The sequence below is a fragment of the Mastigoproctus giganteus genome, chromosome 3 (assembly GCF_048544385.1).
Source record: "Mastigoproctus giganteus isolate SK-2022 chromosome 3, ASM4854438v1, whole genome shotgun sequence".
Taxonomy (NCBI): domain Eukaryota; kingdom Metazoa; phylum Arthropoda; class Arachnida; order Uropygi; family Thelyphonidae; genus Mastigoproctus; species Mastigoproctus giganteus.
This window is the reverse complement of record NC_143577.1, coordinates 10,996,973-11,022,204: the sequence shown is the minus strand read 5'-3', so window position 1 is coordinate 11,022,204 and position 25,232 is coordinate 10,996,973. Positions and strand designations below refer to the sequence as shown.

Below are 25,232 nucleotides of genomic sequence, written 5' to 3'. Positions count from 1 at the left end.
CCCCAGAGTAATGTACTAACTGTGCGGCACTATACTCAAGGTAGTAGAGAATGAAAAACACCTAGGGGTAATTGTGCAGTCAGATATGAAGTTCTCTGAGCAATGTAGACAGGCTGCCAGAGCAGGGCATGGAGTCTTGTCAATGATATACAGGAATTTTGCGGGCAGGGATAAGGAGGTGATTATCCTGTTGTATAAGTCAGGCTTGAATACTGCATACAGTTTGGAGGCCTCATTTTAGGAAAGAGGTAGAGCTGCTGTAATGAGTGCATAGAAGGGGAAATGAGATTGGCGAGGAGAACAAAGGGTTGCTCTCAACAAGAAAGGCTTAAGTTCTGTAAATTGCAGCATCTGTAGACTAGACTCCTGCGAGGTGATCTGATTCAGGTGTATAAGGCCTTCAATGGTTTGAGCAAGCTCATTGCTGATGGGATTCCTCTCTTGCTTCGATTCTGCACCTGAGTGGGCATAAATTCAAATTGAGGAAAGACAGTTGTAGAATAGATGTATGGAAATTTACCATTAGCCAGGAGGTGATGTTGATTGCTGGGACAAACTTCCATCTGTCATTTTGGAAGTTGATAGCTTAAATAAATTTTAGGAAGTGCTGGACAAACCTCTTGGAGTGAATGGATGGGTGAAATGTGAAGGGGTTTGTTTTTTTTTTTTTTTTTTTTTTTTCTGGCTAATACTGTATAAGCTTGCTTTCTTGCATCATATGCCTCTACTAATGGTAAACCAAGTAGTGTATATGTAAAAAATTAAAATGCACTAAAAATGACAGGACATTATTAAGGCTTTATTAATACAGGGAATTTTCATAAATGTCAAAATTATAAATATTTACAGCAGTAAGAAGTTGCATAATATAGGTTTTATGATTTTTGAATTCCTTTTAAAGTCAAAATTGTTTTCCTTACTTTTTATGTGGTTTGTCATCACTTTTCACTGCTGGAAGTGCTAGAAATGGCTTTTTAGTGTATACTTCTTCCTAAATTATTTAAAAAATTTAATTTGTAAGATATATATATATATATATTACATATCTTAAGAGAACAAATTAATAAAAACAAATTCTTCAAAAAAAAAAACTTCATTTTCCAATTTAAGTAGAAAAGCAAAGTTATACACAGGATGATCTAAAAATAACTGACAAATTTATATATCCACTGGTGCAATAGCTACAAACAAAGTTTTAAGAAGTTTGTTAATGATAAATCAAACTTAGTTATATGATTTTTAGTACATATGATACTTTATTTTAATAAATATTACTAAGGTATTCTTATAAATATAATCAGAGCAAGAAAAAAATTCAGTCTGCACAAAATTTTTTCTTTATTATTTCCCTAATGATTTCTCATCATATAAATTCTTTCATTCTTCATTCTCAATAGTCTTAAAAGATTCTTAGCAGAGAAAAGAATCATTAAAATAAAAAGTGTGGATTATAATAAAATGAACTTGAGAAATTTTAAGAAATACTTACATTAGGAACAGTATGTGCCCATTTTACTACTAGTTTTTTTGATAAAACTAATTTTCCATTCAATGATACAAGGGCATTTTCTGCTTCATCTCTTGTATCATATGTAACAAAGCAATAGCCTCGAGGCTGACCTTTCAATGGTCCTGACTTGTGAAAAAGAAAATCAAACTTCTTTACACTTCCATGTCGTTGTAATATTTTAATCAGCTGATATCTAATGAAAGAAAAATAGTTAATTTATTTAAAATAAGCAAGCAAAATAATCTTCTGAAAGTAATTATTTTGGTCAAAAACTTGTTACTAAACAAGATTTTTTAGCTATTGAATGATCAAAGACCTTGCATAAATATAACATGAGCACAAAGCAAACTTTTCTGTTTTTAAAAAATTATTACTTTTCATATATATATATATATTTTTTTTTTATTTTTTTTTTTATGTGCATTTCAAAAGTAACCCCAAACTCAGAACTAATAAAGCATGCACCATATTTTATTTTTTATTTTCTATTATTTAGCTACATTAAAAACCTTTTTTTTTTTGCTAATGATTTGTGTTTGTAATCAATACAATTTTAATACTTCTCTCATTGCCTTTACAGCAGTATGTGCATATGTTTACAAATATTTTCTGTTAAAATTTCTGTTTAAACCTAACAGAAATGCACATGAGACTGGTAGATACTGTGTGCGGTGCCTCCGTAGCCAGGTGGGCAGGAGCAGCAGTGCGTAGCACACGCTTCTTGATTAGACCGGGGTTCGAGCCCATGCTCACCAAACATGGAGGATGCGGAAATGTCAAGGAATGACCATCGCATATCCCCGGAGCAATATGGCCTTAGTTGCTAATGCTCCTAAAAACCAAATAACAAACAGATACTGTGTAATTTGCCAGATGGGATTTGATCTAAAAATTAAGTTTTTCCGATTCAACTCAGTGGGAATTACATAGTGTATCACAAAAGGTTGAATTTTTACAAAATGTTTTAAAGGATGGTTTTGATGCTACTACGAGACATAGCAAAACAACCAAGAGCATAACAAAAAGCTTGGGATAACGGACTTGGACATAAAGAGAGAAAGATACAGGATTCTAAGAAGGATCTCTATCCATGTATTTTACAAGGAAAAGAAGGATGCTTGGCAAGAATGTGTTACAGAGAAATATATATATTTAAAATTATTAATTTTACAATTAGTAGTGGCTCTAAGGATACTGTAAATCACAGATATAATTTTTTTTTTTTTTTTTTTTTTTTTATGTGAACCCCAAACACGAGAGGTATTAGAACCTATAGTACTTAGTACCGTGCTTGGGTTGGAGGTTGAGAAGGCGAAATAAGATATTTGTTGACATTGGACTTGAACTTCTGTAGATTGTAATTTTCAGGAAATACGTACGAAGGAAGGTGGTTCCAGAAAACGGCAGTTGAATGAATAAATGAGGAAGATGAAAAGTTGGTTCTGTGGGTTCGAAGTTGGACAGTAAGTGGATGTTGGCTGGTGGTGGCACGTGTTCAGACTGATTTGAAAGAGAGAGCGGGAATTATAGAAGCCAATTCAGAAGAACAGTGCCCATGGAAGTATCTGTAGAAGAGGCATGCAGCAGAAACAGTGCTTCTATGAGAAAGCGAGTGGAGAGACTCTGTTAGAGATGAATCATTAATTAACCTAACTGCCCTCTTCTGAATGGAATCAAGAAGCCTGAGGGAGGTTTTGGGGGCACCACCCCAGATGTGGGAACAATATTCCATGGCAGGGCAGATTTGCGATTTATACAGAGTGAGCAGCTGTTTGGAAGAAAAGTAATGCCAAGAGCGAAAGAGAAAACCAAGTTTTTTAGATGCAGAGGAAACAATATTTGTAATGTGCTTGTGCCAAGAGAGATTAGAAGTCAGGGTAATCCCCAAAAGAGATATATCATTTTGCCTAGAAATCGGAGTGTCACTAAAGATAAGCATAGGAGCAGAAGAATCCTTTTTGCGAGATATAAGACAAGACTGAGTTTTAGAAGGGTTGAAATCAACTAAGTTGTCTTTGCCCCACTGGAGAATTACCTGAAGATCGGCATTTAAGGAATTGGTAGCAGATTTTCGAGAAGTTGAAGCTGATTGAGCAGGACAAGGTTTCTCAAAATGGAAAGTTGAATGCAATGTGCTATCATCGGCAAAACTATGGATAGGATTTCCAGTCAATGGAAGAAGGTCATTGATATACAAGAGGAAAAGAGTGGGGGAAAGAACCTTGAGGGATACCAGCATTAGTGGAGAAGTTAGAAGACAGAGAGGCCATCTACCATCACCCTCAGTGAGCGATCAGAGAGAAAACTGGATAACCAATTACTAAAAACAGTTGGCAAACCATAAGATGGAAGCTTGTTTAGAAGACCTTTATGCCAAACACGATCAAAAGCCTTTGAGATGTCAAGAGCAACTACTTGTGTTTCACCGAACCTTTCCATTGAATTAGTCCATAAATGGGTAACATAAGCCAGAATATCACCAGTGGATCGACACTGACGGAACCCATACTGGTGATCGTTGATCAGACGGAAGGTTTCTAGGTAGTTTAAGAGTTGGCGGTTAATTGATTTCTCCATTACTTTAGAAAGAGTAGAAGTAATTGCAAGAAGAGTAGAGATGATTGGATGGGAGGGATTTGTCACACAGTCAGTGGCATTAATGAATGCCACTGACTGTGTTGTTCCCTCAAAGATCAAAGAGACAATAATGATGAGCAACATGAAGGAACACTTTCAGAAAAACAGAGTTGAAATTCTGAGGAGTATCCCTTTACCTCGGCCGAACTGTTCTGAGGCTGTGAGCTTAGTCAAAGATGGAAACGCTATTGGATAGACTTTTTAGAAGCTCAAGTTGTTACAAAATTCTGTAAAATTAAAGCTCAAGTGGCTCTTGATATTTTTAAATCATCTTTGAAAAAAAGAAATTTGACCTAGTGTGGAAATCTGGTTAAGAAATTTTTTGAAGTTCTGCTAATAAGTCTCTAGACAATCCAGACTCATACTGGCCTATTTCATTATTGACAAAGGTATATAACATCTCTTTATAAAGAAATTTTGTGCATATACGATGGGGAAAAAAACTCATGTGAAAAACAATATGGGTTTAAAGAAAATCTTCTGAGAACACCATATGTCATGGTGTTCTCAGAAGTACTGAAGAAGTACCTTGAAAAATATCCCGGCCAATATGTGCTTGGATAGTTTGTTGAATTTAAAGGAGTGTTTGACTCAATCTGGTAGGATAGACTTTTTATTTATGAAGCTGAATGTGCTGGTAATTTATATGATGTTTTCAAGAACTACTTTAAGAACAGTACAATAGGACTAGGTATACTGAACAAGTTAAGTAACTAAAGAGACTGTCTTTAGGGTTCATCAGTTCTGGACCTCGGAACAGTCCTAGATGAATTTTTGGCTCAGTTCCAGATTTCAAAGATGCAGAATCAGTGGTTTACCATTGATAACTTAGCTATCATCTATGGGAACTCTAGGTCTAAGCAAGAGAGAGAGAGAGAGAGAAAATAAGGTATCTAGTGTCTTAAAAGATTCCTTTTGCAGAGTAAAAAATGTATTAACTGACAGTTTCTAGTAGTAAATTGTACATATGCTTCTTAAGGGAAAACTAAATACAACAACGTTGTTTTTTTTTTTTTTTTTGGTAGTTGTTGGCGCATAGGCTTCTGTGGCCATAATGCACCTCCCAAGGTTTTTGCAGTACTTTGATCCAAGCCCGAGGCGGGAATCGAACCAGCGACTTTTGGGTTGCCACGCAGGCACTTTACCTACCTGGCTAGCCCGGTCGGCTACAACAATGTTGTGAAGTACCAGGAGCTAGCTCGTGCTCTCGCTGAGGTATGTTGATAGCTTGAGATATTTGGTGTTTTACTTTTTCTAAGTATAGCACGTAAAAAAAAAAATAATAATAAAATAAAAAAATATAAAATCAAACTCTTGTATGCCAAGCTCAGACCAGTTATTAGAGTGGATTGGAAAATCAAAGGTCAAGCTCTAAATGTATTATATGAATGCTTGTTTGTCTAGATTTTAACTTTGCTTCTGGTGCTTGGTTTAGAAGAGCAACAAACTCTGTTATTAAGAAACATGCTTGCTTGCTCTTTTGTGTGTAATTAGAATATGTTGCATAATGTCGACAGATATTCTGCAAGTGACTGTAGGGAAGCTTCTAGTTGATCTACCTATTATAAGTAGATCAACTAAAGGTAACCCTCGTATAACACAGTAGTTACATTCCTATAAAATGTTGCGTTGTGCGAAACTGTGTTATATGGGACTAAGAAAAGGTATAAAAAGGCAGGGTTACATTCTAAAAGCTAACAAAAATATATCGTTAACAAAATGTTAATAAAAATACACCATTCTAGATTTCATGCATCTTCTACTCTCTTTAAAAAAATCAGTAATCTGGGGCTCCTTTCATTCAAGAATCTGCATTCAAAAAATAAGATTCTAATTGCTTGGATAATTAGCTTGGCTTTATGCCTTCCTATTTGCTTTTTAGTGTAAAATTTGGAAGTTTAGAATTTTCATCTGTGCTATCATCCTTTCAATTGATTTGGTTTTGCCTCTGATGCCATTTCCACCAAATCCACTTTACCAGCCTCTTTTTCCTGCCAGTAATTCTTGAATGTCTTCAAGTAATCAGTAAATGGCAGTATTTTTTTAGGAGCATAGGCGGCTAAGGCCATGTTACTCAGTGTGTATTGTCTATAAATTGCCTTTGTCCTGAGGTTGATTTTCTATTTTGCTGGACGAAAAACCCCCGAGATTACGAGAGAAAAAAACCATGCTACCCTTGCCTGAGCCCTACTAACTCAGTCACATTGTGAAAAAGACTCAAAAAATTCCTCCCATCATCGACGGGATTCGAACTCAGGTCTTTTCCACCTGGGGGGGGAGGGGTGATTCTATCAAAGGTGCTACCCATGAGGGCTTCAGTAGTCATATCATCAAAACCTTCTACTGACATAGCAAGTACTAATATCGCACCGATTCCGTTTCCTGCCAGTTCAACCATATTTCCTGAATGAACTGACTCCGGCCATACATTTTTCCACATGTATTTAACATTGATGGTTTTACTTCTTTCATCGATAAAGCTATGATTCTGATACAGTCCACAACTGAGAAATGTTTCCATGCCTCCATTACTTCAACAGATTTGGAATCAATTTTTTTCAAATTCCACTGTAACGATTTTTTGATGTAATGAGTTTTAAAGGTGGATGTAATGCCTTGATCTAACGGCTGAATGAAAGAAGTTGTATTAACCCAGACAACTGTGGCGGTAGGAGCATAACTTCAACGTTTGGATGGCTTAAATCTTTTGGATGGCCTGGTGTGCTATCCAATAGTAATAAAACTGAAATCTAGATTTTTCCACAAGTTCAATAGCACAGAACATAACACGGGAATTTCCCAAAAAAAAATAAAATACAGGGATTTCTCAATAATTTTTGTTTTGACTAGCAAGTCAACAGTGGAGATTCAAAAAGAGTGGAAACGGTTAAAAAATTACATCCAACATAATAGCAGGGTTTCCCCCACACAAAAGCTCAAAAATACCCTGTTATGCGAGGTTTACCAAAATTCTTTAACAGTGTTAGAGTGAAACCGTGTTATATAAGTACCGTGTTATATGGAAGTTGCCTGTACTGGGATAATTTATTGCACTAAAAATAATATTAGGGCAGAAGATCCAGGTGTTGGGTCTTGCCCAGATAGTTCACTGTCATATACATCTATGAATTTAAAAGAAGAAAAATACAAAATAAACGAGTTGCTTAGGGTTTGGAAAAATAGTAGATGGAAGGATCTGAAAATGGTCATGAGACCTCATTCTTCCAAAATGTTAAAATACGTAATACTAAACTTAAACCCTTCTTACAATTCAGCTTAAAAGGAATATTTTTATTAACTGGGCATGGCTTGGCATTCAGACTTGAACAGCTTCATTTGTCTGAAAGCAGCCCATGTGCATATAGAAAAGATAAGTATGCACTTTATATAATATTAAAATACACTGAGTGATCACTGAATTATGACCACCTACCTAATACTTCGTAGGTCCTCCTTTTGCCCTCAGTACAGCAGCTATCCAACATGCCATTGATTCAACAAGATGTCGGAAGCGTTCAGGAGGTATGGCCAACCAAGCTGTGTGTAATGTAGTCAGCAATGCAGGTATGGAAGTGATCGTTGTATCCAGACGCTTGATATGCCTTTCCATAGTGTCCCACAAGTGCTCTATGGGCAGATTTCAAAGGCCAATTGATATGCTGGAAGTCAGAACTGTGTTCCTCAAACCATTCCTACAAGTGGCCGATGGCGCGGCGCATTGTCATCTTGGAAGACACCACTGCCATTCGGGAAAAAGTGTAACATAGTGGGGTGTACACAATCAGCAAGCAGTTGACAATAGCGGAGACCACTGATACGTTGTTCCACATGCACCAAAGGTCCAAGTTCCTGCCAGTGAAACATGCCCCACATCATACAACCGCCTCCACTGGCCTGCACTTTTGATACCATGCATGATGGATCAAGAGTGTCATGTTGTTGATGCCAAATCCGTACACAACCTTCCATGGTGTGAAGTAAATAACGTGACTCATCCGATGTCCAACTTGCATGCTCTTTGCACCAGGCGAGTCTTTTACGCCAATGAACCTTGGTTAGGAGAGAATGCCATAGGAGTCACCTGCTGGTATAGCCCATACGTGCGAGTGTGCAACATATGGTCATGCCAGATATTGTTCTGGGTTGGCCCATGAGTTGACTACCCATATTGGGTAGTCAACTCTTCAACAGTGCTGTGCCTGTATGAGTTGTTAGACCACTAGCATCAACCTTCTGCTGACCTTTGCAGTTTTTCCATTGGGTTGTTGTTTGACCATTTTGACGTCAGTCCTGGTACACTTTAACTACAGCGGCTCTCGAATACCCCACCAGATCCATTTGGGAAATCGAGGCACCAGGTCATCGAGCACCCACAATCTGTTCTTTATCAAAGTCCAATAAATCCTTACTTTTACCCATCACACTCGGAATTTTACTACCTACTGAACCACTGACACCATATCTATGCTACGTAGGTCGATTAACTCCGCGCTCTCGTACCTCACATAGTCAAAGGGTCGCATTCAGTTTTCATAGGGGTGGTCATAATTCAGTGATCACTCAGTGTATATCAAGTAGATTGACCTACATTCAGATGGAGAGGGCAACTTGCTCTATAAATGAAATTAACTTGTCATTATTGCTTTGTGATATATCATGTTTATAGCTATACTTTTTGTTTGATACTGTGAAATGTCTACAGCAACCACACAAATTTTGGTTTCAATCAGAACACTTAATGTTTACTGTGCAGCACTGAATGAATTGAAGTGTCACAATGGATAAAATGGAATACAGATCAGTTATTCAGTTTCTCTTTTTGCAAGGGAAAACAATCAAAACAATCCATGAAGAAATGATCCCCATTCATGAAAAAGACTGCCCAGGTTACAGTGTTGTTGCACATTGGTATAAACATTCAAATGTGGAAGAACCTCAGTGCAAGTTGAAGAAATCCCAGGATGCTCAGCAACTGCTGTAACATAAGAGAGTATTCAAAAATAAAAGCATTAATTCTGGAGAATTATTACCATATTGGCGTCAAAGAACTATCTGCAAAGTTCCAAAATTAGTATATGGTCACCCATCAGCAGTTGTATATGAGTAAAGTGCCTGCTAGATGGGTTTCCAGACTTCTGACCTCTTACCAGAGGAAGAAATGGGTGCAATGTGTACATAAAATGTTTTTGATGTCCAGGAAAAGCAAGAAATTTTTCACAGCTGGTCACCATATATGAAACTGGGATCCATCACTATGATCCTGAAGCTAAACAAATGTTAAAACAATGGAAGTGTGCAGAATCCTCATTCCCCCCCCCACAAAAGGAAAGGTGTTAACCAAGTAGTAGAAAGGTGAGGCTGTCAGTTTTTTTTTGAGGAGGATCAGAGTGGTGTCACTAAGAGAGTAGCTGTGATCACCAAAACTTGCATAGGACCTGTGGTGGCCTCAGGTGTCAGTGCAAGTTTTCGAACAATATTAAAAAGTGGGGTATATTTTAAATATTGCAACAGGGAACATAACAGGAGGATTAGGATATAAAGAAGTCGAACTACTTAAACATTTAAAACAGAAGAAAGTAAATATAGCAGTAATAACAGAAACAAAGAAAAAATTAAGAGATACGAAAGATTATGATTTTTATACAATGATATACAGTGGAGTAGCTCAAAAGGAAAGAGCTAATGGAGGGATAGCAATATTAATAGATCGGAAATGGAAAACCAAAATACAGAGCTACACATTTATAATAGAATAATAACAGTAAGATTTAAATCAGACAGAGGTTATTTATGTATAATTGGAATTTATGCTCCAGAAGATGGAAAAGAGGAAGAAACAGATAAATTTTATTTAGAATTACAAAAAGAACTAGATAAGAATATAAAAAAGTACCATGTAGTTATTTTGGGAATAAGCCAATAAAAAATATTGTGGGATGTTATGGAGAAAATGAAGTAAATATAAATGGATATAAATTAAGAGATTTTGCAACATTAATAATTTAAAGATAACAAATACATTTTTTAGAAAACGTGATATATATAAATATACATGGTCGGCAAGAGGTACACAATCAATAATAGACTATGTAATAGTAAATCAAAAATTAGCAAAACAATGTCAAGATACTAGACTGTTTATAGGATATGATATTAATTCAGATCATTTTTTAGTGGCTTCAAAAATAGAGTTATGGGCTAAATGGAAGAAGAGAAAAGCTATTAAACATGGGAAAGGGGAGTTGGGTTATAAAGTATATCTACTTCAAGAAAGTATACAAGATTTATATGAAAAAAGGATTAAAGACAAAATAAGTAAAACATTGGAGAGAGAACAAATAGAAGAAGAATGGAATAATATACGAAATATAATTCAAAAGATAGCAAAAGAGACATTAGGACAATTCAGGAAAAACTATAAGAAGAGGCGGGGTAAAGATATGGAATGAAGAAATAGCTAAAGCAGTACAAGATAAATATCTTAAATATATACAAAACAGGACAAGTGAGAATGAAGAAATACATAAACAAAAACACAATAAAACTAAAGACATAATAAGGAAGGCTAAAGCAGAGTCATGGGATGGATTTATAAGAACAATAGAACATGATGTTCATGGAAGACAAAATTTAGCATATAAAATTATGAAACACTTGAATAGCACAGAGAAAGACACTTCAAGAATAAATATAATAAATGAAGAACAATGGAAAAAACATTATGAAGAATTGTGGAAAGAGACACAGTTAGACCCAGTTAGTGACATAGATCCGATAACGAAGGAAGAATTGGAAAAGACATTGAAAGCTACAAAAAATAAGAAAGCAGTAGGAATGGATGGTATAAATGCAGAACTGATCAAGTATAGGAAGTTTTTTAAAAGACAGGATACTAATTCTTCAAATAGGCCTCTGGGGTTGGGTATATTCATACTATAATTTTTTAGTGTTTCTCACCAACCATTGAAGTAAAAACGAAAGACGAAAAACCAAATTCTTAAAATTTTAATATTTACAATAAATTTATTTACAAACAAAACAAAATACCATATTACTGATGATAGCAATTTTAAAATAAGACAACTGTGATATACAGTAAATATACAAGGTGATAATACAAATACCGAATTTAAAATACAATAAAATATACTAGGTTAAAAGCGCTAAAATACTAACTGAAGCTTTCAAAGGCTTCTGCCTTCTTTCTCAACAGTGTACTTCTATTCTGCGGTGCATCATTAAATACCAGCAGGTTCGCGGTGCGTCTCACGTAAATGTATAGTGCTCCCGTCAGAACTGGAAGTGGCTCGGGAGCGTTTCAGGCAAAAACGTTCATCCTCTCCAAGGATTACCGCCTCAAAGAGGGGATGAATGCGTGTGCCCCTATCTCTATTTATATTATTCTCAATAGAACTAATTCGTAAGCTCTCGAGCCACTTGCAGTCCCAAAATCTATGCACCCGATCGGTGATGACAGCTTCGTCTGGGGAGATTTGATGTTGCTTCTCCCAGAAGTGTTCAGCTACGGCGGATTTACCATAGTCTGCATTTCTTATCGCATTTTGTCACAAATTGCGATATTTTATCACAAAAATCTTCCATCTGTTGTTGTGGAAATTGATAGCTTAAATAAATTCAAAGAAGAACTGGACAAATGTTTAGAGCAAATCTGAGGTGTGAAATGGGAGGTTTTTTTTTTGGCTGATGCTGTATAAGCTTGCTTTCTTGAATCATATGCCTCTACTAATGCTAATATCAGGTGAGAATGAGTTGGTCATAAATCTAGTGCTTTAAGTCCCCAAAGAAGATTTAACAATATAAATTGCAGTTTTAATCACTACTTACTCACTGATTCTGCTATCTAAATTTCCAACCCATAATCTTTTATCATCAGCCTCAGGTGGAGGAGTAGGATCTAACGGCAATGGAATACTAGGCTCCTGTAAAAGATATGTATTTTTTGCCAAATCAAATGCAGTAATGAATTAAACAATAATTTTATCCATTAACAGGTCAAAATATAAGACTACATATTTACCCAAAACAGGCCATTTTTGCTATACTTCAATACAAAATATTTAATAGCTTTGAATTTATGTATAAAAACTTAACTTAATTTGGAAAGCACAAGTTATATCCCCTTATCTTCTTCAGTATAAAACAATATAAAGTAAATTTAAATACGAAGGATCACCCCTATATCAAAACTTCCCTTTTTTTTGTCAATTTATACTTTAATTTACCTTTTATTAGTTAATTAACTGTTTTAAACATAAAATAATTGTTAGTTAATTTACCTTTTATTTTTTAAGATTATTTCTATCATTTCTGTATTAATATAAAAAGTGAATTTTTTATGGCATATAACTCACATTGTTCATGTATTTCTATATCTCTTTCCCCATTCTATTTTCTCTTTCCCTCTGCAACTCTATTTTCCTTTTTATCTTTTCTATTTCCTCTTCTATTCTTTCCACTCCAAATTCATCTATTCCTAGAATCTGTTTTATTACTGGCAATGAAGAGGGGACCCCCCCCCCAAATTTGTGGATTAGCTAAGTTGCAGAAAAATCATGTGCAAAATGCAAGTGTTCCATTCCACTGATATATCTTGAAAGCTCGTCTAGCAGGCGAACACATTCTGCCTTCACCAATAAAGAACCTCAAATCCAATGTGAAGTCCCGAGCTTGGCAATAACCTTTATTTTAGTTTGAGATACTGCATTATGTTTTTCTGTCTTTAATGTTCAGAGACACTACTGTCCCTCCTGCGACAGAACTTGGGCTTATGCACTTTAAAAATTACTACATTTATCGATGAATCAACTTAAAAGTATATCAATTTTAATCAAATAATATCACCCAAGAAGGTGAATCCATTATTCATTAAAAACTCTAAGGCTTTTTGGAACTATTTGGTTCCATCATTGTACGATAACTGATAGAATTTGATTCCATCAATTAGCAATCTGATGATGGATTCAAACAGTTCCAAAACCAGCCACAGTAGTGCCTTCGGGTTTTTAATTAAGAATGATTCACCTTCTCGGTGATATTCAATTAAAGCAATATTAGTAATTTTAGGTTGACTTGTGGATAAACACCTCTGTTTCCAAAAAGTATAAGCACAAGCTCTGTCATAGGTGGAACAACAATGTCCCCAGACAGTAAAGATAGAAAAAAACAAAAACAGAATAACATTATTTTCTAAAACTATTACAATATCTATATTGAAATAGTATCAAACTTCTTTATTAACATAACCTCTCTTTCCTATCAAGACTAATTTTTCAATTTTAGTTCTTTCTTTAAAGGTGTGAAGATGTAGCTCTGCAAATCAGTGAGTTCTATAAACACTGATTATAGCTAAGGCTAATCATGATATTTATAATTATGGCTAAGCAAACCCTTAGCCATAATTACGAGAGCATCCTTGGACTCAGGGGTGGTCCCCACGGACTGGAGATGTGCAAATGTATCCCCAATTCACAAAGGGGGGGATCGAAGGGTGACACGAGTAATTACAGACCAGTTAATTTAACTTTGTTCCAGGTAAAATAATAGAGTCACTGGTTAAAGATGCATTGCAGGATCATCTAGACAATACTGCAGCAATAATTCAGACACAGTATGGGTTTGTTAAGGGAAAGTCTTGTCTGACAAATTTGATAGGATATTATGATGTGGTTACAAAGGAACTGGATGCAAAAAAATAATTTTGATATCATATATTTGGATTTTGGATTTCAGGAAAGCTTTTGACACTGTTGTGTCAAATCTAAGGAAGTGCATCCAGTTGACATAGATGGACAGTGCAATGTTGAGTCAGTTTGGCATGACATAAGCACTGGGAAAGCAAAAATTAGAGTAAGAGTGTGTTATAGGCCTAATGGATTCAAGGAACTAATCACGAAAGCTACTAGGCTTTTCATACCGATTAAGAAACATCGTTCAAGGTTTGGACATAAATGGATGTCGGATGAACTAATAAGACTCGGGATGGAGAAGAAAAATGCATGTGATGCATATAAATTATCAAATGAGACAGAAGCCTATGGCAGATATAAGCTAGTCTGTAATCAAGTCACAAAGGAGGTTAGGCAAGCAAAGCCAGATTATGAGAAATCTTTGGCAAAGGATGCTATGAAAAACAGCAAGGACTTCTTTACTTATGTAAACTCTAGAAGGAAAGGGATGAGTCAGATTGGTCCACTTGATATCGATGGTTCGACTGTTGATGATCCTTATATTTACACATAAGGAGTTATTAAGAGAGGAAAGTGCTAGAAGTTTATCAAACTGTAACAGGGTACTTGATGGTTTTCTAATAACAGAGCAAAGTGGAGGAGAAATTGTTGAAATAAGAAAGACACCTGGGGTGGATGGGATCTATCCAGTTATATTAAAGGAGACAGCAAAGGAAGTAAGCAAACCCTTAGCCATAATTATGTGCAAATGTATCCCCAATTCACAGAGGGAGATCTAAGGGTGACATGAATAATTACAGACCAGTTAGTTTAACTTCTGTTCTGGTGAAAATAATGGAGTCACTGGTTAAATATGCATTGCAGGATCATCTAGACAAGACTGCAGTAATAATTCAGACACAGCAAGGGTTTGTTAAGGGAAAGTCTTATCTGATAAATCTGATTGGATACTATGATTTGGTTACAAAGGAACTAGATGTAAAAAATAATTTTGATATCATATTTTTTTTTTTTTTTTTTTTTTTTATGAAAACCCCAAACACGAAAGGTATCAAAACCTATATACTTAGTACCGTGCATGGGTTGAAGGAGAAGTATGGGGGGGAGGGGGGTGCCGGAAACTTTGCTCTAGAGACTAAACATGGGTTTCACCACTTCAAGCCTCCAATAAGCAAAGTGGTGGTATTTCACCGGTTGATGAAAGTCATCTACCACCTACAATATACTTGAATTTCAGGAAAGATTTTGACACTGTTGCGCATAGAAGACTACTGTACAAATTGGAGCAGTATGGTATTAACGGCTGCCGTAGCAGAGTGGTCAGGCATGCGGGTGCATAAATACACATGCCTTGAGGGACTGGGGGTTCAAGCCTGTGACTGCTAAATACAGTGCTGTTTCTTGTATTCTGTCGATCTTGTGAACTCTGACCATTTGGTCGTCCCAGAGTATAAACAGAAAATTTATTTATTTATTTATTAAAGGTAAGTTTCTACAATGGATAAAAGAGTGGTTGAGTAGGAGAAAACAGAGTGGTAATCAATGGACACTGCTCTTCATGGACTAATGTTATTATTGGAATCCCGGAGACAGGCTGCCAGAGCAGGTCATGGGGGTATTGTCAATGATATACAGAAATTTTGCCAGTAGGGAAAAGGAGTTGATTATCCTATTGTATAAGGCAATGGTCAGGCCATGCCTTGAGTACTGCATGCATGTCTGGAGGCCTCATTTTAGGAAGGATGTAGAGTTTCTTGAGCAAATACAGAGAAGGGCAACAAGATTGGTAAGGGGAACAAAAGGGGTCCTCTTACCAAGAAAGGCTTAAGTTCTGCAAATTGCAGCGGCTGGAGACCAGGCACCTGCAAGGTGATCAGATTGAGGTGTATAAAGCCTTGAATGGTTTGAGCAAGCGCTATGCTGTTGGGATTCTTCCTCTTGCTCAGATTCTGCACCGGAGGAGACAAATTCAAATTGAGGAAAGATAGTTGTACAATAGATGCGCTGAAACTTGCCTTTAACCAGCGGGTGGTTGATTGCTGGAACAAACTTCCATCTGTCGTTGTGGAAGCTGATAGCTTAAATTAATTCAAGAAGGAAGTGGACAAACGTTTAGAGGAAATGGATGGATGTGGGAAATTCTTTTTTTTTGTTTTTTTTTTTTTTTTGTTTTTGGCTGATGCTACATAAGCTTATACACTTGCTTTCTTGCATCACATGCGTCCATTACAACAATACTATTGCACCAGTTTGTTCAGCAGTCTTTTATATGCAATAGTATCAAAAAAAAATATCCTTCCTGAAATCCAATTAATGAGGCCAAAATTATTTTTTGCATCCAGTTCCTTGGCACTGCATCCAGATTGGTTAGACAAGACCATCCCTTAATAAATCTATGCTCAAGCATTTAGGGCATAGGCCTCAAGCTATGAAGGAGTCTAGACTATGTATAAATATAGTGCAAATGCATCAGAAATACATAGCTATATCTGAATAGATCAGAATATTGGTAAAACGGCATCGTTTTAAGTTATATCTCATATTGTGAATACCTTCACAACGAGTTGCCATGATATTGCACTACTTCGAATAAGTAACGCTTCACCTAAGGAGAAGACTAATGTTACTTATTCTCAGATGGATACCACCACCCAGACGGCACCGTTTCAGAGCCACCGAAGAAGGGCCAAATAGCTCTGAAACGGTGCCGTCTGGGTGGTGGTATCCATCTGAGAATAAGTAACATTAGTCTTCTCCTTAGGTGAAGCGTTACTTATTCGAAGTAGTGCAATATCATGGCAACTCGTTGTGAAGGTATTCACAATATGAGATATAACTTAAAACGATGCCGTTTTACCAATATTCTGATCTATTCAGATATAGCTATGTATTTCTGATGCATTTGCACTATATTTATACATAAATCTATGCTGTGATTGCAGTATAATTGCATTCCTGTCCAGATTGGCCTGCATTACTTCTTTATCCAGCAATTCCATTATATTTCCTGGAACAGACATTAAGCTAACAGGTCAGTAGTTACTTTATGAATCGGGGATACATTTGCACTTCTCCAGTCCATAGGGACCTCCCATGAATCCAAGGACGCACTCATAATTATGGCTACGGGTTTGATTACCTCCTTTGCTGTCTCCCTTAATATAATTAGATCGATACCATCTACCCTAGGTACCTTTTTTATATCCATCTTCAACAATTTCTCCTCCACATTCCTTTAAGTTATCATAAAGTCATTTAGCACCTCGTTAGAGTTTTATAAATTTCTGGCTCCCCCTTCCCTAAAGAATTCCTCATGCATGAATGTAGATGAAAAATACCTATTTTCAATTTGTCTGAAATCTGAGCAGGGGTCATCAACAGTTAACCCATAAACATCAAGTAGCCCAGTGTGATTTAACTTCTTACTTCTACTGTTAATAAAAGCACAGAAGTCTTTGCTGTTTCTGATTTTGCATTCTTTGCCAGAGATTTCTCATAATTTGTCTTAGGCTTGCCTAACATCCTTTATGACTTGATTACACACTAATTTATACATACACCACAGGATTCTGCATCACCTGAAAATTTATATGCATCCCATGCACTTTTCTTCTCTGCCACGTGTCAACAGTTTGCTGACATCCATTTAGGTATAAGTTTGAACAGCATTTCTTTGTTAGTATGAAAAGCCTAGTACCTTGTTTGATTACTTCCCATTTAAAATTTACTGTTGTTAATGTCATCAGTTGGTCCTGCTGAAAAATTTAAAAACTGTCTGAGACCACTGTAGTCATAGAAGCAAAAGCCTTTCCACTTACCCTTGAGAGTAGTTTTCTTTAATTAAATTCCACATTACTATACTGTGATCGCTGCCACCCAGTGGGTCTTTTACCTGCAGATTTTTAATGCATGAAGAACCACTACTGATCACCAGATTAAGAGTAATGCTTCCTCTTGCTGCCTCTCTTAACATGCTGTTGCAGAAAACAGTGATTCGAGAAATCCACAAAAGTCTTGCTAGTGTGTGAATGACCAACCCACAAATTCCAGTCAACATCTGGAAAGTTAAAATTCCCCTCCCCCCCCCCCAATGTGAGATATTCTGATTTGCTGGCCCACTCTATTTCTCTGTACAACTTTTGGTATATTCATCACAGTCATTAGCATTTAGTAGAGGCATATGATGCAAGAAAGCAAGCTTATGCAGCATCAGCCAAAAAAAAAAAAAAAAAACCACTCCCATTTCACCCCTCCGTTCGTTCGAAATACCTGTCCAACTGAGCCATAAATTTATTTAGGCTATCAACTTCCACAACAAGCGATGGAAGTCTGTTCCACCAACCAACTACCCACTGACTAAAGGCCAATTTCCGCACATCTATCCTACATCTGTCTTTCCTCAATTTGAATTTATGCCCTCTCAGTGATTATTCTGAGCAAAAGGAAGAATCCCATCAGCATTGAGCATGCGCAAACCATTTAAGGCTTTATACGCCTCTATCAGATCACCTCGCCAATGCCCGGTCTCCAGACACTGAAATTTGAAAAACTTAAGACTTTCTTCATAAGAGCAATCCTTTGTTCCATTCACTAATCTTGTTGCCCTTCTCTGTACTTGTTCCAGCAACTCTACATCCTTCTTGAAATGAGGCCTCCAGACCTGTATACAGTACTCAAGGTGTGGCCTGACCATTGCCTTATACAAGGGAATAATCACCTCCTTATCCCTGCTAGAAAAATTCCTGTATATCATTGACAAGACACCATGAGCTACTCTTGCAAACCGTCTGCACTGCTCAGAAAACTTCATATCTCCCTGTACAATTACCCCCAGGTCCTTTTAATTCTCTACCACTGTCAGTGAAGTACCACAGAGTTGTACTACATGTAAAGTACTACATATAGGAAACAGTAACCCCAGTTACGTTGCACTGGGGTTACTGTTTCCCATATGTAGTACTTTACATTTGTCAATGTTAAACTTCATTTGCCACCTCTCAGCCCATCTGCTAAACTTTTCCAGATCCTGTTGCAGCAGTATACTGTCAGTAGTGTCCTTAACAACCCTGTCAACCTTTCTATCATCTGCAAACTTTGACATTAAGCTTGATATACCATCATCAATATCATTTATAAATACAGAAACCAACCATGGACCCAACACTGAACCCTGAAGGACTCCACTAATAACATTAGTCCATGATGAGCAGTGTCCACTGATTACCACTCTCTGTCTTCTCCCCCTCAATCATCCCTTTATCCATGAAAGCAATTTGCCTCCAATGCCACAATGCTCCAATTTGTGCAGCAGTCTTCCATGTGAAACAGTATCAAAAGCCTTTCTAAGATCCAAATATATAATATCAAAGTTATTCCCGGCATCCAGTTCTTTTGTGCCTGCATCATAGTATCCAATCAAATTGGTCAGGCAAGACTTTCCCTTAACAAAACCATGCTGTCTGAGCTATAACTGAAGTCTTGTCTAGATGATCCTGCAGTGCTTCTTTAACCAGTGCCTCCATTAATTTTCCTGAAACAGAAGTTCAACTCACAGGTCTATAATTACTTGTGTCAGCCTTTGATCCTCCTTTGTGAATTGGGGTCACATTTGTACATGTCTAGTCTATAGCTGCCTCCCCTGAGTCCAAAGAAGCTCTCATAATTATGGCTAAGGGTTTGCTTACTTTCTTTGCTGCCTCCTTTAATATAACTGGATAGATCCCATCCACCCCGAGTGCCTTTTTTATGTTTATTCTCAACAATTTCTCCTCCACTTTCCTCTCAGTTATTACAAATCATTAAGCTCACTGCCAGAGTTTACTTCACCTCTGGCACTCCCCTTCCTGCATAACTCCTCATGTGTGAATGTAGATGCAAAATACTCATTTAGTTTGTTAGCCACATTCAACTGTTATGATCAACAGTTGAACCATCGCTATCCAGTGGAGCAATCTGATTCATCCCTTTCCTTCTAGAGTTTACATAGGTAAAGACCTCTTTTCTGTTTTTCTTTGCATACTTTCCCAATGATTTCTCATAATCTGCCTTTGCCTGCCTAATCTCCTTTGTGATTTGGTTACAGACCAGCTTATATCTATCATAGGCTTCCATGTCACCCATTAATTTATTGTATGCCATGCATTTTTCTTCTCTGCCATGTGTCTCATTAGTTCATCTGCCATCCATTTAGGCCTAAACCTTGAACAATATTTCTTAGTTGGTATGTAAAGCCTAGTAGCTTCCAAGATAAATTCTTTGGATGTTTCCCATTTTGAATTTGCTGTTGGCAACATCATCGGTTGGTCTCACTGTATAGAATTTAAATACTGTCTCACACCATCGTAGTCACCTTTACGAAAGCAAAAACCCTTCCCTTTACCTCTGATGGTAGTTACCTCTTTGAGTAAATCCCACTTCAGCACACTATGATCACTGCCATCTAGTGGTTCCTTGATCTGCAGATTCTTAATGCATGAAAAATCACTACTGATAATCAGATCAAGAGTATTACTCCTTCTAGTTGCCTCCCAACCTGCTGATGTAGAAAACAATCATCCAATAAATCCACAAAAGCCTTGCTAATGCGTGAGTGACCAACCCACATATTCCAGTCAATATCTGGGAAATTAAGATCCCCCATTATAAGACTCTCTGATTTACTGGCCCACTCTATTTCCCTGTACAGTTTCTTATTATACTCATCAGAGTCATTAGGCCTATAGCACACTCCTACTCTCAATTTTGATCTCCCAATGCTTATGTCACACCAAACTGACTCGACACTGCACTGTCCAGCAATAGAGGGCACTGACTCTCTTTAAAAATTACAGCTGTGAATTACAGGCTCCGAAAAAGCGATAAGTGTTTGCCTTTTTATTTACCTAATTGTTATTTTATATTGTACTTTATACGTAGTCATAGTTTTTGTTACGCTGGTTATTTTTAATTAGATAAAGAGTTTTTGTAGATTACTACTTAACATACGTAAAACCGTTATTTTGTTCGAATCTTGCAGCCATTGTTTTTGTATAGAGTAGTAGGGAATTCATATTTTTAATTGTGGTAACTAGGCAGCTCTAACGTATAATTATATAGCGTAATACGCATCACTGCATTTAGGATTCTATTAGATAGCGTAGTATTGACAATTAATTAATTAAATTTATTGATTCTATTAATTTAAAATATCTGCCCCAGACTGGAGCAGCAAAGCAACAGGCACAAAGTGGCAGGAGTGCTGTGAATCGGGAGAGAATTGAGGGTGGCACTTCTCCAACACATCACAGCCTAAAAAAAAAAATGTGCAACTTGTGAAATGTTTGCCGAACTCTCTGGAACAGAACATGCCAAGGAGGCATGTTCTGTTCCAGAACATCTAGCCAAGGAGGATGTCTTTGTGTGTGCCAGCTGCAGAGAGTGTCTAGAAATTAGGCATCAACTCAGCGTTCTACTGGGCATCTATGAGAGATTGAGGTGTAGGGTACATGCCCTCGAAGAACTTAATATGAGAGTCCCGTCAAGCTCTCAGCTACCCAACTCAATACCAGAGCTCACTCCTGGGCATCAGGCAACACAGCGGCAATCTCCAAGGCAGAATGCACTGGTCCCAAAGGAACTAGTTATTGTTGGTGACTATATTGTCAGGGAGACGGGAATTATATTGTGTAAAAAGGATAAATGGAACAGGACCACGGTATGTCTGCCAGTGCCAAAAGTTGATGAGTTTGTAAAGCATATATCATCTTTTAAGGGCACAGAAGGTGATATCATTGTAAACATTGGCACCAATGACATTAAGAGCAGGAGATCTGCAGATTTACTTAACAAGTACAGGTCACTGTTGAAAAAAAAGCAATGAATTAGGGTTGAATTTGAAAGTGTCTGCAATTCTGCCCAGACATGATAGGAAGGAGTATATGATGAGAGCTTTGTCGATCAATTCAGCCCTGGAAAGATTGGGCAAGGCTCAAGGGGTTGAATTTTTTTCAGCGTGGTCTGTGCTTGTTAACAGAAGAGACTGCTTCTACAGGGATGGGATACACTTAAATAGAAAGAGTCAAGAATATTTGCTGATGCTATCAAGGCAGTGTTAGGTGGGCCGGAAAACTGCTAGATTGGGGGGGATTCACAGACTAAAAGGTTAAAAGTAGCCGCAGGCAGAGGTGAAGGTGATTCTTGCACGACTTCTATTAGAATAAGTAGCGACCTGGAGCGAGGGGTGCTGGGGATTTCAGGGATTGATGGCAGTCATCGTGAAACAGGTGGGCATATGGGATGTGTTAGGGTAACTAATAATAAGGATAGATACATGTATACTTGCATGTATACCAATGCTAGAAGTATAGTAAATAAATTTGAAGAATTTGAAGTGTTGGTCAAGACATCAAAGGCGGATATTGTTGGGATAGCAGAGATGGGGTGTCACACAGATATAAGGAATGCAGAACTGGAATTTGGGGAGTACAATGTGTACAGAAAGGATAGACAGGATAGGATGGGAGGAATTAAGAAAAACATAAAATCAAAAGAAGTGCATCCAGTTTGGTGTGACATAAGCACTGTAAAAGCAAAAATAAGAGTAGGAGTGTGTTATAGGCCTAATGGCTCGAATGAGTACAATGAACAATTGTACAGAGAAATAGAGTGGGCTAGTAAATCAGAATGTCTTATAATGGGGGATTTTAACTTCCAAGATATTGAGTGGAACTTGTGGGTTGGTCACTCACACACTAGTCAGACTTTTGTGGATTTATTTGGATGATTGTTTTCTGCAGCATGTTCGAGAGGCAACCAGAGAGGGTAATACTCTTGATCTGGTTATCAGCAGTGATCATTCGTGTATTAAGAATTTGCAGATAAAGGAACCACTAGGTGGCAGTGATCACAGTGTACTGATGTGGGATTTACTTAAAGATATAATTACAATCAGTGGTAAAGGAAAGAGTTTTTGCTTCCGTAAAGGCGAGTACACTGGTCTCAGACAGTTTTTAAATTCTGTACAGTGGGATCCACTGACGATGTTACCAACAGTAAATTCTAAGTGGGAAGCATTCAAGGAAATAATCGTGGAAGCTATTAAAAGTTTCATACCTATTAAGAAATATTGTACAAGGTTTAGGCCTAAATGGTTTTCAAATGAACTAATGAGACTCGTGACAGAGAAGAAAAATGCATAGGATGAATATAAATTATCAAGTGACTCAGAAGCCTATGGCAGATATAAGCTAGTCTGTAATCAGGTCAGAAAGGAGGTTAGGCAGGCGAAGGCAGATTATGAGAAATCTTTGGCAAAGGATGCTAAGAAAAACAGCAAGGATTCCTTTACTTATATAAACTCTAAAAGAAGGGGATGAATCTACTTGATCAACTGTTGATGATCCTGCTCAGATAGCAAACAAACTGAGAGTATTTTGCATCTACATTCACACATGAGGAGTTATTAAGGTTTGAAAATGGCAGAAGGTTATAAAATTGTAGCGGGGTGCTTAATGATTTTGTAATAACTGAGAGCAAAGTGGAGGAGAAATTGTTGGAGTTAAACATAAGAAAGGCACCTGGAGTGGATGGGATCTATCCAGTTATATTAAAGGAGGCAGCAAAGCAACTAAGCAAACCCTTAGCCATAATTATGAGAGCATCCTTGAACTCAGGGGAGGTCCTCACAGACTGGAGATGTGCAAATGTATCCCCAATTCACAAAGGAGATCCAAGGGTGACACGAGTAATTACAGACCAGTTAGTTTAACTTCTGTTCCATGTAAAATAATGGAGTCACTGGTTAAAGATGCATTGCAGGATCATCTAGACAAGACTGCAGCAATAATTCAGACAGAGCATGGGTTTGTTAAGGGAAAGTCTTGTCTGACAAATTTGATAGGATATTATGATGTGGTTACAAAGGAACTGGATACAAAACATATTTCGATTTCAGGAAAGCTTTTGACACTGTTGCGCATGGACGACTATTGTACAAATTGGAATAGAATAGTATTAAGGGTAAGTTGCTGCAATGGATAAAAGGATGGTTGAGTGGGAGAAGACAGAGGGTGGTAATTAATGGGTGTTGCTCTTCGTGGACTAATGTTATTAGTGGAGTCCCACAGGGTTCGGTGTTGGGTCCTCTGTTGTTTTGTATATTTATTAATGATATTGATGAAGGTATATCAGGCTTAGTGTCGATGTTTGCAGATAATACAAAGGTTGGCAGGGTTGTTAATGACAGTAATGGCAGTGTACTACTGCAATAGGATCTAGATAATTTGGGCAAATGGGCTAAGAAGTGGCAACTGAAGTTTACCTTTGACAAATGCAAAGTACTGCAGATGGGTAGAAGTAACCCCAGAGAAACGTACCAACTGTGTGGTACTACACTTAAGGTGGTAGAAAATGAAAAAGACCTGGGAGTAATTGTGCAATCAGATATGAAGTTTTCTGAGCAATGTAGACAGGTTGCCAGGGCAGGTCATGCAGTTTTGTCAATGATTTATAGGAATTTTGCTAGCAGGGAAAAGGAGGTGATTGTCCTTCTGTATACGGCAATGGTTAGGCCACGCCTTGAGTACTGCGTACAGGTCTGGAGGCCTCATTTTAGGAAGGATGTAGATTTGCTTGAGCGTGTACAGAGAAGGGCAACAAGATTGGTGAGGAGAATGAAGGGATCCTCTTACCAAGAGAGGCTTAAGTTCTGCAAATTGCAGTGGCTGGAGACTAGGCACCTGCATGATGATCTGATTGAGGTGTATAAGGCCTTAAATGGATTGAACACACTGAATTCCGATGGGATCCTTCCACATGTTCAGATTACAAACCTAAGGAGGCATAAATTCAAATTAAGAAAAGACAGATGTAGAATAGATGTGCGGAAATTTGCTGGAACAAACTTCCATCTGTCGTTGTGGAAGATGATAGGTTAAATAAATTTAAGGAGGAACTGGACAGGCATTTGGAGGGAATGGTGTGTTTTTTTTTTTTTTTTTTTTTTGGCTGATGCTGCATAAGCTCATACACTTGCTTTCTTGCATCATATGCCACTACTACTACTAGAATTTTATTTTTTCTGTTTATACTCCGGGACGACCAAACGGTCAGAGGAGTTCACGTGATAGACAGAATACAAGAAACAGCACCACATTCAGTAGTCACGGGCTTGAACCCCGTTCACTCAAGGCACATGTACTTATGCACCCGCGCGCTATGGCGACTGGCTTTACTTCCTTGGATTTTGTGTTTCTCAACTAATAGCATAACCCCTCCTCGCTTCCTATCCTGTTCACATTATACTTCCCAAATTCCAGTTCTGCATTCCTTATATCTGTGTGACACCACATCTCTGATATCCCAACAATACCTGCCTTTTAGGTTTTGTCCAACACCTCAAA

General features: G+C 37.4%; 1 protein-coding gene across 1 annotated transcript in view; it reads right to left on the bottom strand.

Moving 5' to 3' along the window:
- Window positions 1–25,232, bottom strand: part of LOC150087708 (putative RNA-binding protein 18) — a 39,804-nt gene that overhangs the window by 11,935 nt on the left and 2,637 nt on the right. Inside the window, exons 2-4 of the mRNA XM_090369910.1 lie at window positions 11,993–12,087; window positions 1,490–1,703; window positions 921–991 (exon numbers count right to left, since the gene is read on the bottom strand). Coding sequence (XP_090226036.1) covers window positions 921–991; window positions 1,490–1,703; window positions 11,993–12,087 — 380 coding nt within the window. The remainder of the gene's footprint in view (window positions 1–920; window positions 992–1,489; window positions 1,704–11,992; window positions 12,088–25,232) is intronic.